At 43.2% G+C, this 16,215-nt stretch overlaps 1 protein-coding gene across 1 annotated transcript in view; it reads left to right on the forward strand.

Annotated features, from left to right (window-relative positions):
• The window catches only part of LOC140467462 (uncharacterized), a 70,343-nt gene that overhangs the window by 50,846 nt on the left and 3,282 nt on the right, over positions 1–16,215 (forward strand). Inside the window, exons 10-14 of the mRNA XM_072563855.1 lie at positions 2,280–2,443; positions 4,001–4,069; positions 8,090–8,144; positions 9,854–9,940; positions 15,174–15,245. Of these exons, the coding sequence (XP_072419956.1) occupies positions 2,280–2,443; positions 4,001–4,069; positions 8,090–8,144; positions 9,854–9,940; positions 15,174–15,245 (447 nt within the window). The remainder of the gene's footprint in view (positions 1–2,279; positions 2,444–4,000; positions 4,070–8,089; positions 8,145–9,853; positions 9,941–15,173; positions 15,246–16,215) is intronic.

Below are 16,215 nucleotides of genomic sequence, written 5' to 3' on the forward strand. Positions count from 1 at the left end.
GTTCCCATCTATATATATATAAAAAAAACCCTTCTCTGGTCCATGGGAATACCCCCTCAGCCTCAATATTGAGCACCCCAACACAAAGTCTGCCACCCATGGGTGCTCCCACCCACCCTGTTCCTTAAAGGAACCTTCACCACCCTGCCCTGAGAACCCCTTCTCCATTCCAACCCGACCTAACACTCACCTGGTCCAGACTCCAGGACATAGCCTCTGGTTACAGTCATAGTCCCAATGACTCCAGCTTCTGGAACTGCTGGGCCTATAGAGCCACTAACTATACACATTGGCCAGCAGTTGGTGGGGGAGTCCAGAACGAAGGGGTATAGGTTTAGGGTGAGAGGGGAAACAATTAAAAGGGACCAAATGGACAACGTTTTCCCACAGAGGGTGGTGCGTGTATGGAATGGGCTGCCAGAGGAAGTGGTGGAGGCATCTGGATGGGTATATGAATAGGAAGAGTTTAGAGGAATATGGGCCCAATGCTGGAAAATGGGACTAGATTATGTTAGGTAACCTGGTCAGTTAGACCGAAGGGTCTGCTTCCATGCTGTACATCTCTATGACTCTATGACTCTCTGACTTACTGGCTCCTAAGCGAGGGCAGAATTCCTGCCTCCAGACACTTGACATTGCTCAGAGGATTAAATAGCTGTGGGACAGCCAACACTAGTGAGAACGTGTTCTCCACAAAATCTTCAAGTGGGACAGAAAATCTCACCATCTGAAAAAAATCCCAGCCACTGTCCCCTTCCAAAATGCACCACATCACATTTCTCTGTGTTAATGTTCATCTGCTAGGTGTCTGCTCAATGCACCAATTTACCAACATTCTCCTGAATTCTGTTACAGTTTATACCTTTTACAAGTTTCATGTCAACTTTGAAGTTATGGTGCATTTATGCAAGCTCAGGCCTTGTATACTAGGAAAGAGCAGTGGTCCTAATACTAAGGTAAAAACAATGACTGCTGATGCTGGTGAAGGGCTTTTGCCCGAAACGTCGATTTTGCTGCTCCTTGGATGCTGCCTGAACTGCTGTGCTCTTCCAGCACCTCTAATCCAGGTCCTAATACTAACCCTTGGAGACATTCTGAATACTTTCCTCTGTGTGAAAAGCAATCATTCACCCTTAGTCTCTTTATTCTGTTTCTTCCCCAAGTTGTTTTACCCATTGTTCATTCCCTTGGACTTATGGTCAAGTCAAGTCTAGATATTTTCCTAATTAACCTGCACAGAGATATTATTGTACACTCCTAGAGAAGGTAGGACTTGAACTCTGGGCCTCTGGGCTTAGAGGTATTAAACACCACCAACTTGGAGTCATCCACCCTGAGAAATGACCTCCTGGGGCACATTGTCTGCGGTTTTGTAGCAGTAAGTTTTTTTTTGTGCAGTACTCACAGTTTGAAATTCAGGAAACACAATATCCGTCTCACTGCCTTCATCAACCATCTCAGTTATTTCATCAAAGAACTCAAATCAGGTTCCACATGATTTGCCTCTAACAGATGTCGTTCATGAAAATTGATTTTGTCTAAAGATTCCCCACCCACAACGCTATCTCCTTTCCGTTGTTTTATGTCCTGGGTTTGTACACCCCCACCCCCAAACCACTGCTCTGTTCCTCAACTCCACTCAGGTAGCTTCTCTCTTTGTACACTCAAGCACATTTGTCAAAGCTGCAATAGTGTCTGTAGTCAGGACTGCCACCAGTCTCATTCCTTGCAACCTTTTCTGTTTTTTCCAGTATGGAAGGATATGCCAGGCTTCTGTTATCGCCTGTTAAATCCCATGGGGCGACTTGTGTCTGTGCTTTATTTTCCATGATCTATGCACATTAAATTTTCATGCAGACAGTAGCATGGTTGTAATGACTAACAGATGGTCCAGCTAACACTCTATGAAGATGTATTCAAATCCAACCTTGTGACTTTGGAATCTTATAGGTAAAGATTTGAAAGTGAGTCTCACTGATGGTGACCATTGGTAAATTATCATTATTTGTTATAAAAACCCCTCTGATGCTAATTAGGGAAGGAAGTTTGCCTGGTCTGACCAACGTGTGACTCCAGTCGATAAGTTACGTGGTTGACTCTTAACTGACCTCTGAAATGGCAAGTCACACAGTTCAAGAAGCAACTCTGGGTGGGACTCGGGTGCTGGTTTTACTGGCCACAGTTACATCACATGAAAGGTTAAAGACAAATCTCTCCAACCCCACCTTAGTCTGCCTTATGTTTCTCCCCTGCCTGGTCTCTCCTCTTACTGAATGCAGAGAGTCATCAACTGACAATCAAGTTGGAATCAACTGCATCAGCTCTCCAGTTGCAACCCAGCGGCTTTCCGGCAACCTGCACCATCAGGATCAAAGCGATGTTCTCCTACAGAGAGGACAGCACAAGGTGGCTCACAAACATGTCAGCAGTTCAGGAACTGTTGGTGAGTTCCATTTTGATGCTTCTTAGCCAACTGAAGGCAACAAAGCCAATTATGGCAATGATAATCGCAATGTTTCTCTAAGATTTTGTCAATAATGAGCAATATTCCAGGTAGAGCCCACTAGGGAACAGGCAGTTCTGGATTTGGTGATGTGTAATGAGGCGGCTTGGTTCGGGAGCTTAAGGTGAGGAATCCCCTAGAGACCAATATATGATAGAATTCATCTGCATCAGTTTTCACAGTGAAATAAACCTATAAGATACCAGAATATCAAGAGGGTCAGGGCAGAGGTGAGTGTTGTAGCCATTCCTAAGGAGGAGATGGTGGGGGAGCTGAAAGGTCTGAGGGTTGATAAATCACTCTGGACCAGATGGACAACACTTCAGAGATCTGAAGGAGGTAGCGGAGGAGATTGTAGAAGCATTGGGGTGGTGAACTTTCAGGAATAGTGAAGTCAGGAAAGGTCCTATAGGACTGGAAAATGACTAATGTAACACTCCTGTTTAAGAAGGGAGGGAGTCAGAGGATAGGAAGCTATAGGCTAGTTAGCCTGACTTTGGTCCCATTAGTAAGAATTTAGAGTTCATTATTGAGGAGGAGATTGTGGAATACCTGGAAGTGGGAAGGCTGTGAAAAGACCTGGATGGGATGGGAGAGCGGGCAAAGAAGGGTAACTGGAATACAATGTGGGAAAGTCTTAGATTAAGCACTTTGGTAAGAAGAATAGAGGCAAAGACTATTTTCTAAATAGGGAAAGGGACTTGGGAGTCCTAGTTCAGGATTCTCTTAAAGTTAACAAGCTGGTTTATTTGGCAGTTAGGAAGATAGATGCAATGTGAGCATTCATTTTCAGGAGGACTAGAATTTAAAAGCAGAAATGCACAGCTAAGGATGTTTAAGGCTCTGGTGAGACTGCATTTGGAATATTTTGAGCAGTTTTGGGTCCTGTATCTAAGGAAGGATGTGCTGGCCTTGGAGGGAGTCCAAAGAATGTTTACAAGACACTGGGGACAAAGGGCTTGTTCTATGAGGAGTGGTTGAGGTCTCTAGGTCTGTGCTTGACTGGGTTTAGAAGGATAAATGGAAATCTAATTGAAATTTACAGAATACTGAGAGGCCAGGATAGAGTGGACATGGAGAAGATGTTTCCACCAGGTGGAGAGACTAGGATGCAAGGCCACAGCCTGAAAGTGAATGAACAACCTTTTTCAAACTGAAATGAGGAGGAATTTCTTCAGAGGGTAGCGAATCTTGGAAACTCAGTGCCACAGAGGGTTTTGGAGGCCGAGTCATTGAGTATATTTAAGACAGAGATAGATAGGTTTGTGACTGGTAAGGGGATCAAGTATGATGGGGTGAATGGAGTGAGAAACACATCAGCCATGATCAAATGGTGGAGCAGACTCGGTGGGCCAATTGGCCTAATTCTACTCCTATAGCTTATGGCCTACTGTGACTCTGCATGTCAAGAAATCACAAGAAAGAACAAGGTCAAGTCCCTTTTTTTGAATGACTGTTTCCATTACCCATTAATTTGTATCTTTGCCCAACTTGTAGGTCTCTGAATCGAAGATACATGAATTCAGCATCAAACCATCTCTGCAGGACAAGGTGTTGTGTGTGAAGGTCAGTCTGTCTTCCTCCTGTTGATTTTGGCCAGTGTTAATCCCTTACTGTGATTGTGGGGTGAGGTGGGCTGTTACAGTCCATTCACTGAGTCCAAGTTGCCATGGTAACTTTTACAGACATGTTGTACTCTGGAGCTACAGATAGTGATGGTACAGGCCCACCAATGTTCTTCTGTCACCTGCTTGGCAAGGTGCACTAAACCATCAATGATTGATTCTTCCTTCATGCTTTAGTTATTTATTGTGTTTTTCCCTATTTTTCTGCCAGTTTTCTTCCAGTGTCTCCTAACAGTATTGATTCCTTGCTGACACATGACACAAAAGCAGCCGTTTTCCGTGTGAGATTTCCAATTGTGGTCATGAGAAGATTAGCATCCCAAAGGATGTTGTCTCAGCTATTCCTCACCCAATGCCCACACAATGTGTACTTCCAAGCACGATTTAATACTTTATCATGTGCCAACATACCCTGAATATGTTTGCAGCACACAAACAGGACACTTAGCTCAATACATCCAGGCTTGAGCTGACTAGAGTCATAGAGATGTACAGCACGGAAACAGACCCTTCGGCCCAACTTGTCCATGCCAACCAGGTGTCTCACAGCAATCTAGTCCCACTTGCTAGCACCCAGCCCATATCCTTCCAAACCCTTCCTATTCATATCCCCATCCAGGTGCCTTTTAAATATTGCAATTGTACCAGCCTCCACCACTTCCTCTGGCAGTCTATTCCACACATGCACCACCCTCTGTGTGAAAATGTTGTCCCTTAGGTCTCTTTTATATCTTTCCCCTCTCACCTTAAACCTATGCCCTCTAGTCTGGACTCCCCCACCCCAGGGAAGAGACTTTGTCTATTTATCCTATCCATGTCTCTTTTATAAACCTCTATAAGCTCATCCCTGAGCATCCGACACTCCAGGGAAAACAGCCTGTTCAACCTCTCCCTATAGCTCAAGTCCTCCAACTCTGGCAACATCCTTGTAAATCTTTTCTGAACCCTTTCAAGCTTCACAACATCCTTCTGATAGGAAGGAGACCAGAATTACATTCAATATTCCAAAAGTGGCCTAACCAACATCCTGTATAGCTTCAACATGACCTCCCAACTCCTGTACTCAATACTCTGACCAATAAAGGAAAGCATACCAAACACCACCTTCACTATCACATCCACCTGCGACTCTACTTTCAAGGAGCTATGAACCTGCACTCCAAGGTCTCTTTGTTCAACAGCACTCCCTACGACCTTACCAATCAGTGTATAAGTCCTGTTAAGATTTGCTTTTCCAAAATGCAGCACCTCGCATTTATCTAAATTAAACTCCATCTGCCTCTCCTCAGCCCATTGGCCCATCTGATCAAGATCCATTGTAATCTGAGGTAACCTTCTTTGCTGTCCACTACACCTCCAATATTTGGTGGCAAACTTACTAGTGGCAAGTGACATTGTACCTCTCAAATGCCAGGCAATGACCATCTCCAGTAAGAGACAATCTAACCATTACCTCTTGATATTCAATGATGTTATCATCACAGAATCCCCCACAATCAACATCCTGGGGTTACCATTGATCAGAAACCCAACTGGACTCACCACATAAACACAGTGTTTACAAGAGCACGTAAGAGATTAGGAATACGACGGTGAGTAACTCACTTCCTGACCCCCCCAAAACCTGTTCACCTATCTACAAGGCACAAGTCAGCACTTGCCTGGATGGATGTGGCTCCAAAAATATTCAAGAAGCTTGATACCTTTCAGGACAAAGCAGCCCACAAATCCACAAACATCCACTCCCTCTACCACCCATGCTCAGTAGCAGTAGTGTGTGCTATCTACAAGATGTCCTGCAGAAATTCACCAAAGGTCTTTAGACAGCACCTTCCAAATCCATGAACACTTCCATGTGGAAGGACAAGAACAGCAGATACATGGGAACACCACACTCTGTAAGGTCCCCTCTTGACTTGAAAATATATTGCCATTCCTTCATTGTTGCTGGGTCAAAATCCCAGAATTCCCTCCCTAAGGACATGTGGGTCAATCTACAACACATGGACTGCAGCGATTCAAGAAGACAGCTTACCACCACCTTACCAACAGAAGGGCAATGAATACTGGCCCAGCCAGTGATATCCATGTCCCAGAAGAGAATTTAAACAAGTTCATGCTGAAGTTTATGCTCTGAATGGCACTCCTTTCAATTTTCATCATCTATCCCCATCTACATATCCGTTGAATACATCCAGTGACCTGATTGACACGAACAACGTTTGAGGGACATAGGTAGGGTTCATAGGGAGAAACCTTGCTCCTTTGTGGAGGGGCTAATGCCCAAAAGATTTAAACAAAAGAATAGGAAGTTAAGAGTGGACTTAAGAATAAATTTCTCTGAGCCAGAGGATGGTGGGTATATGGAATTCTGCCTAAAAGTGGGGTAGAGACAGGAGCCATCACCACATTATCAGGTAATGTCCTGATCTCTGAACTGGAAACTCTGGGTTTGAATCCCACTCTGGGACTTGGTGGTCAAGGAAAGTGTGTTCATAATGAACAGTGAACATTGACCTGCAAATCCTTCCCACACATGTATATGACAACTGAGGGATAGATTCCTGGTCAACCATGCAATGGGAATTATAACAGTGCCTCTTATATTGCTATCCATAGCCCAGGCTACAACATGCAGGTAAAATTGTTGCCACGGTGACTCAGTTTCCTTGTGTAAGATATAGTATTCAAGGGCCATGATAATCAAATATAGGCAATCAATTATTTGCAAGTAATTTTAAAACAGTTTATTAAGAAGCAGCCATTTAGATATGTTACTTTAGCTAAATAAAAGAAAATGTATTCAATCTGAGATAGAGGAGGGTGTTTCATTTAAACCAGAGGGTGAACAGACAGTTGGCAGACTGTGTTGATATTATTAAGAATTCAGCTGCTGTATCTATTGCCCTTGGACATCGGCATAGCAATAGCTTGAAGGGCACTGTCTAAGAAATGGCTTGATCAGTCTGTGAGAGACAGTTCTACCAATTCAGGCAATAGCTTCCAGATGTTGGTAAGGAGCAATGTTTCTTCAAAGGTAATCTGTGTCAGCATCTACTTCCGATTCAGGGAGTCATTGCCCTGGCTCAGGCCCTAGAGGGCTGCATATTCAATAAGAAAACACGAGGGATTGCTGGTTATGAGGACTTTTCAGGCTCAACAGGGCATTGTTTGCTGTTCTTGGTGTCTCGGTAAAATTCCTTTCTATCGAGACTGTCGTGGTTTTGAAACAACGAGTGACTTTCAGATAGATCTTAAGACTCAGCCATGTTGCTGGAGTAAGGCATAGGCCAGGTCAGGGAAGAAAGGCTGGGGTCTGCTTCACTAAAGGAAGGGCATTAGTTGAACCAGATGGGTATATATGAGAATTAACATTGGCTCCATGTTCATGATTAGGTTTGCAAATTGCACTCCTAACATGGTGGGATTTGAATCCAGATTGGTAAAAACAATGAGTGTCGATGCTGGAAACCAGATTCTGGATTAGTGGTGCTGGAAGAGCACAGCAGTTCAGGCAGCATCCAAGGAGCTTCGAAATCGACGTTTCGGGCAAAAGCCCGATGAAGGGCATTTGCCCGAAACGTTGATTTCGAAGCTCCTTGGATGCTGCCTGAACTGCTGTGCTCTTCCAGCACCACTAATCTAGAATTTGAATCCAGATTCCCAAGTCATTACCTGGGTGTTTGGATTACTATCCAGTGACAATACCACTATACCACCACCTGCCCTTTAACAGCATTTATTCATGGTGCAATTCCTTGAGGAGCAGTTTGGTCTAAATGGCTGGTGTTGGTCAAATTGGTACCAACAGCATGATGTTCAATATCCATTCTGAACAGGGCTGGGTCATTTCCTACCCCCTTGTCCTGTTCATGCTGGAGGTTGGGCCACTCTAGATCTAACCTTCCCTGAGTCAGAGAACTCTGGGTCAAGCACATTCACGTGACTTTTTTTTTTGCAGGTCTGGTCTGATGACATCTATCCGCTGCCTGAAAAAATCTACTGTACGCAGCCAAGTAGGAAAATGTTTCTAGATAAAGCAATTTGTATGAAATGTAACAACTTCTCATCTTCATTCATTGGTTTAAATGTATATGTTAAAACACTAAATAGGCCTCATATACTTAACTCAGCTGCTGTTTTTCTGTTAGCGAGAAGTGTCTTTGTTTGTTGATGATACTCTGTCTTTTCCCATCTTTCAGCTCTGCATGTCGAGTTTCCTTTGTTCAGGGTTGTCCAGGTGTGAGGTCATGGGAAATTGGTGGGAAAGAGCAGAAGGAGCTTTAGGAATATGAGAGCTGCAGGATGGGAAAAACAAGTGTCCAGTTAATTCACCTTCTTCTATCCTGGTAGTCTAGAGTGGACATTTATCAAGGTTTACAGTACTTAGTCTGCTTTATAGTCCAGAGTGTGGTGCTGGAAAAGCACAGTAGGTCAGGCAGCATCCGAGGAGCAGGAAAATCAACATTTCAGGCAAAAGTCCTTCATCAGGAACTGCAGTCCTCCAGCATCTGCAATCCTCACTTTCGCCTGTTTTGTAGTCCATCTGGCTATTATCTGGTACGGGATTTCTTTATACCTAACATCTTGCTTTAGTGAAGTACCTGCAGGGGCCTACGCTTGTTCCCTGCCCTGCAGCATCCTCAGAGACACACAGAAAAACAGAAATCAGTTTTCAGATCATTTTTTGCACCCCACAGTGTGTCTGATTTGCTTGCAAGTTGGTCTTTTCCATCTCAAACCAAGGTGAATTGCCATATTTGATTAACTTGAATATCTCACCTACACAAGCGATGATGTCATCTCCCTGCACCATATTGGCCAAGGTATTGCCATGGAGACAGGGGAACTCCAGCCTTCCCTTGCAAAATTCAAAACAAAATGGCTGCTGTTAGCTGTGAATCCACTTGTGGACAGCAGATGTTCAACAAGTCTAAGTGCATTAACAACCAATTTGAAGGTAGTTGGTTGAGCTTGAAGTATGGCTCCCTTGATGGGAGTGGCATGCATTCATGATCAAGGAGTAATTGTCTGCAGACAAATGGAATATGTTCAAGCCTCATGTGTTCCTCAATACACAGGGGAGCTTTCCAATATAGAAAGTCCCTTTGCTTTCACCATGGCAATGCCTCAGCCAATAATGATTGACTTTCCAACCAAAAGTTACCTTTACCTCCTGAAGGTAACTTACTGTGATCCTTTGAAATGTGGTATTCCTGCATTTTACCCCGAAGTGTGTAAAATGGAAAGCTTCAGCAACATGCTTCTTATGTGAGCAACATTAGGGAGCAATTTAACTGAGAGCTTTAAGATGATTGAAAGAGTTGATTGGATAAATAAACACAAATGATTTCTAGAGGGGTGGATTCTAGAACCAGATACTGGAACTAAGATTTGAGCCAAGCCATTGCTGTCTGATGTCAAGGAGCATTCCCTCGCATAAGATTGGGAGTTGGGGGGAGGTTGGTGATAGAAATCTGGAGGTTTCCAGGTAAAAATTATCAAAGGGCGGGGTGGGGGGGTATGCAGCCAGGTAAATGGAGCTAAGATAGCATAGCTATGATCTAATTATCTAATTAACTGACATAATACACTTTGGAATGACCTTGCTTTTCTCGTCCATCCTTTCCAAAGATCTGTCGATGTGAGGGGACCGGCAGCACATTTCGATTTAAGAAAAATAGTCCAATCCAACTTTAGATATAACTATCTTTCCATCTTTCAGAGAGAACTCTGTCCCGCTGGCTTGCTGCCATCTCATTGATCAGTCTCATCCTCTGTCCATTGGCTGCAATGATCTTCTACAAGAAATGTAAGTGATGTTTGTGATATTGTCGGTGTGTTTAGGATTCCCACTGCAATCAATAACAACTCAACTTGGTGGGAAATTACGCCAAACTACTCCAGAAATAGCTGGGGAAAATACTGACATTAAGGGCACAATGATCACAAAATAATTCAATTTAATCAAATAGATCATCTAAAACAGAGGTTTTTTTTAATTCGTGGGACATAGGCTTCGCTGGCTGGACACAACATTTATTACCTGTCCCTAGCTGCCCCTTGAGAAGATGTTGGTGAGCTGCTTTTTTAAACCGTTGCAGTCCATGTGATGTAGGTTGACCCACAATGCCCTTAGGGAGGGAATTCCAAGATTTTGATCCAGTGGTACTGAAGAAACTGCAATATATTCCCAAGTCAGGATGGGGAGTGGCTTGAAGTGGAACTTGCAGGGGGTGGTGTTCCACGAATCAGCTGTCCCTGTTCTTCTACTTGAAAGTGGTTGTGGGTTTTGAAGGTGCTGTCTGAGGATCTTTGGTGAATCCAAAGGATCTGTGGTAGTTGATACAAAGCTCAATGTTAAGAGTCATTGCAGTGCTCTCTCAGCATTGCACAAATTGTTGAAAGAAAGTCTTGTATTTATATAGCAACATAGCCATCAAACTCCCCAAAATGCTTTCCAGCTGAGTTATATCTTATTGAAACATCGAAGATCCTGAGGGTACCACAGTGATTTGGTGACAGAGGAAAAAATAATTCAGTTGTGTGTAAGAGTAGTATGGTGATGAAACGTCTGAAAATGAACCTTCCAGCTCAGCGAGCAAACCTAGATCCAGAACCTGAACCTGAGCTACAAATCTTCTCAAAACTTGATAAAGGGGTCATTTTCTGGTTGACATGTGGCCAGTGGTATACCACAAGGACCAATGTTAGGGCTTCACCTTTTTACAACCGATAGAAATGATTTAGATGAAGGTCTTATTTCTAAACTTGTTGATACAAAGATAGTTATGAAAGTAAGTTGTGAAGAGCACTTCAACAGGCTACGACAGGGTATGGTTAATGAGCGAATAAAGATCTGGCAAATGGAACAAAATTAGGTAAGTGAGAAATTGGAACAAAAAGTAATAAAGAAGCATTTTATTTAAATGGTGAGAGATTACAGAGTTCTGGAATGCAGAGTGATCTCTGTGCACTCATGTATGAATAGCAAAGGATTAGTATGCAAGTACAAAAAATAATTAGAAACCTAATGAAATGTTATCACTTACTGCAAGGGGAACTGAATGCAGAAAAAGAGATGTTATGCTTCAGTTACACAGGGAATGCAGTGGTGAGACATCTCAAACACTTTGCCCATTACTGATCTCCTTACTTAAGGAAAATGGAAATGCATTAGAAGTAGTTCAGAGATGGTTTCTTTGATTAATCTTTAAAATGGACAGGTTTCTTATGAGGAAAGGATGGACCAAGTCTCGGCTCATATCCACTGGAGATTAAATCAATAAGAGGTGACTTGATTGAAACTTAGAAGATCCTGAGGGATTTCGACAGGCTCCAGTCATGAGAGAATTTACAACTAGGAGTTATCCATTTAGGACACAGAGGAGAAGATTTTGTTTTCTCAGTGGGTTGAGAGTCCTTGAAACCCTCTCCCTCAAAAGCTGCAGAAACAGAGTCTTTTAATACTTTTAAGGCAGAGATAAATTCATGAAAAGTGAGGAGTTATGGGTTGGGAATGTGGAGTAGAGGTTACCATCAGATCAGACATGAACCTATTGAATGGCAGAGCAGGTACGAGAGGCTGAATATCCTACTCACGTTTCTCACTTGTATGTTTATATGGCAAGTACAGAGGGGCCCAATTTAAGATTATGTAAGCTTGCTTTTACACTGGAGATGAAGAGATTTATTTTTTGTCTTTGAGGCTTGTTAGTCAGTGAAAGTAATGGAGACTGCATATGTCCTAATTTGTACCAAATTCTATTCACCTTTCTACTCATTGACCTCATTGGTTCCCGATTAAGAAATGCTTCAATTTTAAGATTCTCATCAACTCCTCTATGGCTTCAGCCCTTTCTATCTCTAATCCTCCTTTAAACTCCTGCCACAACCTTCCCGACACTCCACCAATCCTGTCCCTTCACTATCTCTGATTATAGTTGCCCCAGTAGGGGCAGCCATACCTTCAGCTGCCTGGGCCCTAAGCTCCCGAACTCCCTCCCTAAAGCTCTGCTTCTTTTCCTCCCTTTAAGGTGCTCTTTAAAACATCGCTCTTTGGTGAAGCATTTGGTCACGCGTACAAGTCTCGTTATGTGGCGTTCCTCTGAACATCCACGGCGTTTGACTATGTCAAAGGTGCTATAAATACAAATTTCTGTGTCACTCCACAGCATGTCAGCTGCTTGGAATTTTCTAGATAAGAGGAGGAGTTGGGTGTGTAATCTTAGTGCATTGTTTTCAATAGGATTTATTCATTTCCATTCAACTGTGAGCAGGGATATCATTATTCCTTAAACACTTATTGACTCATATTTGTTTGGCTGTTTTTAGTATATGGAGTACATGGAGATTCAGTGAAGTGGAAAGTACCAGTTAGTGAGTGAGCTGGTCAGTGCAGTTACTGACATACACCGTGGGTGCTCTCTCCTTTTTCTTTGTAGCATGTGAAACTTGTGATTGTCATGTCCATTGGGTGTGGTAGGATGATGTGGAAAGGTTTGCGTGCAGATACAACAAGCAGAAAAGCAAGTGGCATATTGGTGAATATTGCAAAGGCATTGGAGTAGAGGAATTAACAAGTCTTGCTACAGTTTTCACAAGGCTGTAGTGAAACCACACATGGAACATTATGTGCAGTCTTTGGTCTCCGAGTGTAAGGAAGAATATCTCTAACTTGGAGCTTGTGCAACAAATGGTCACTAAATTGCTTCCTGGCATGTGTGGGGTTGTTCTATAATGAAGGAGGGAGTGAACTGGGGCCTATATGCTCTGGAATTAAGAATGAGAGGTGTTGTCAATGAAACATACAAGGTTTTGCAAGATCTTGACAGAGTAAACATTGAGAGCTTATCTCCCTGATCGAGAAATCTAAAACAGATGGGCACAGTCTCAGGATAAGGACCAGACCCAGTTTAAAAAGTTCACTCATGGGACAAGGGCATTGCTGGGTGGACTAGCGTTCATTGCCCATCTCTTGTTGCCCCCTTGAGAAGGTGCTGGTGAACTGTCTTTTGAACCACTGCAGTCTATGTGCTGTAGGTAGACCCAGAATGACCTTAGGGAGGGATTTCCAGATTTTGACCCAGCAACAGTGAAGGAATGACAATATATTTCCAAGGCAGAACGGTGAGTGACCTAGGGGCAATCTTGGAGAGGATGATAATCTATTTTCCTTGACCTTCTAGATGATAGAGATTATAGGATTGAAAGGGACTGCCTAAGGATCTTAAGTGAATTTAGGACTGAGATGAGGTGAAATTACTTCAGTCTGAAATTCCCGACCTCCTGAGCTGTGGATGCTGCATGGTCAAATATACGGATGGGTGGGATTGACAGATTCTTAGTCTCTCAAGGAATGAGTGGAAAAGTGGAATTGAAGCCTGAAATCAGCTATGATCACATTGAATAGTGGAACAGGTTCGATGGGCCAAATGGTCTACTTCTGTTCCTAGCTCCAGTCTTGTTTTCTGAATTAGAAATTTTGGGATTCAAGTTCAGGATCTCCTGACAGTTGTGCAGAAAACTTCAGTCTGGTTTTTTCAAGAACAGTTCTGAGGGAATAGTATACTTTTCCAGCTGATGTCCACAGACCCTGTTTTCCGACTCAGGGGAAATCGAAAGGCATCAGGGCTTTCCCCAAACAGGTAAAAGCAAAACACTGGGGGTGCTGGAGGTCTGAAGCAAACACCAAACATGCTTGAGAAACTGGCAGCAGCTGTGAAGAGAGAAAGAAAGTTAATGTTTCAAGTCTGATATGATTCTTCTGCTGAACTCAGTTACAAAACATTAGCGTTAATTGGAGAGGAACAGGGAGTTCTCCTCGTTGTTTTGCTCAATATTTGTCACCTCAACCAACATTAGCAAGACAATGTCATCGTTGCTGATTGTGAGACAGTGTGGTGTGAAAATTGGAAGCTTTGTTTCCTATGTTACAGTACTCCTAGAAAGAACTCTGTTTCTCTGTAAGATGCTTTGAGACATCCTCAATTTGTAGATTAAGAATCTAATGGTGACCATGAATCCCTTGTTGATTGTTGGAAAAACCCATTCTGGTTCACCAATGTCCTTTAGGCAAGACAACTGCTGTCCTTACCTGGTCTGGCTGACATGTGATCCCAGACCCACAGCGATGTGGTTGATTCATAACTGCTCTCTGGGCAATTAGCGATGGGCAAGAAATGTTGCCCTAGTGCCGCCCTCATCCCGTGAAGGAATAAAGAAAAACTAAAATGGAACTTTTCTGTTACAGAGCGGTGATGACCCTCGTTTTCAGCTGCTAAGAGGCACTGCTGCAGCTCAGGCTGAATGAGGGAAAATCGCCTTTGATCAGTATCGAATCCCTTCCACTTGGGAGGGTGGAGTTTCTGTATGCATAGAATCAGAAGGGAGCTAGGTTGCATACACTCGCTGCTGTAGAAAAACAACAGGGATCCCATGCTCATCCGACTGTCACCCTATAAGACACAGGGCTCCTCACCACCTTCTGAAGGGCAATTAGGGATGGGCAGTAAATGCTGCTTTCACCAGTGATGGCCATGTCCCAGCAATAAAGAAAGAAACTTGGATAGACTTACAGGAAAATGGAAAATGCAGTAAATACCCAGCTCCGGTTGACAAAGTCATTGATCTTAAATGTTACCTTTCAAATGTCCACTCTGTCTGTCTCAACAGATGCTGCCTGACCCTACGTGATGAGCATTTCCAGCATTTTCTGTAGTTATTTCCAACATCTGCTGTTCTTTGCCTTTGAAGTTAGAATCCTATGGAAAGGGCTGAGAGATAAACTCCATGAGATCTACTGGGTGCAATCGTCTGAGTCTCAAAACAGCTTTCCTGTTGCCCTTTTCTCTTGCTAGTGAGCCACGGGGAAGCAATGCTGCATTGATTCAAACTCTATCAATAGGCAACGTGGAGAGCTCAGAGTGTGGGAAGTAACTACTAGGGCTGTCCTGATGAATTATTGGCATCTCACCATTGTAGCCTGTAATAGTCTCTCTCTCTCTTTTCCTGGTGTCACACTGACTTCTTTTTTCAATCAACAGATAGGAAAAAATATCAGCTTTATCAGAAACGTCAGGAAGAAAACGAGCAGCTGAAAGTGTTGATGGCCCCAGGTAATAGCATGCAGTGACCTTCTAAAATAACTTCTTCAATGTCTCCATTTTCCTTTGAATGTGGAGGTGGTTATTCAACTCCCTGAGCTTGTTCTGTCATTCAGTTTGACTGTGACCAATCTGCAAGCTCACTCCATTGATCCAACGTAATTTCACTCCAGTGGAAACCCTTATTGAAATCTACCAATCTCACTCCAGAGAGCTTTCAGAAACCTGTGGTTTGGTGCTGACTTCACACTGGGATGACACAAATGATGGATGCTGTTGGGAGTGGGGGAAGAGGACAAGTTCTTGGAGCAAGGGGATGGGGTGAGGGTCTAGTGTGGGTACATCTGCGCTGTCCAATATACCTTCCGCCCTAGTGTCTTTGATGGGTCTTTCATCTCGTTCAACCAGGGGTTCCCCTTCAGCATGGTCTAATGAGCCCTCTAACATCCCTCTCCCACTTTCTGCACTTCTGTTCTAACCGGCCCCTTTGCTCCCATAACCGCCTCAGATTTCTTTGCTCATGAGCCTCATCTGCTTCATGCTTTTCAACAGTATCTTCATGGTCAGATAAATATTCAACAGGAAACCCTGTCTGTAATGCTAGGCTGTAGTTAAGTCTGGAACGCTAAACTCAATGATGGGAATCAAACCTAAAGTTAGACACGTCTCTATCCATGTCAGAACCCATGTTTCCAAAGGATAATAACGATAATTTATTGTGAACGGCCACCAGAGCATACTGCCACACTTGTTGATCTTTCTGTTTTTATTTCTGAGCTGTAGGCTACTGCTTTTAAGTTTCCTGTGCAAAAGGGGCAGCACTGAACCAGTTAAGGCTTTTTAAATAAATGACAATCCGACAGATTCACAGTCACATTTACTGATTCCAGCTCTTTTATTTCCGATGTTAAATATTAAATTCCAGTTCTCACACTGCCAGGGTGGGATTTGACCTACCATTCTCTCTTGCGTTGGCCTAATA

The sequence above is a fragment of the Chiloscyllium punctatum genome, chromosome 45, assembly GCF_047496795.1.
Source record: "Chiloscyllium punctatum isolate Juve2018m chromosome 45, sChiPun1.3, whole genome shotgun sequence".
NCBI lineage: Eukaryota > Metazoa > Chordata > Chondrichthyes > Orectolobiformes > Hemiscylliidae > Chiloscyllium > Chiloscyllium punctatum.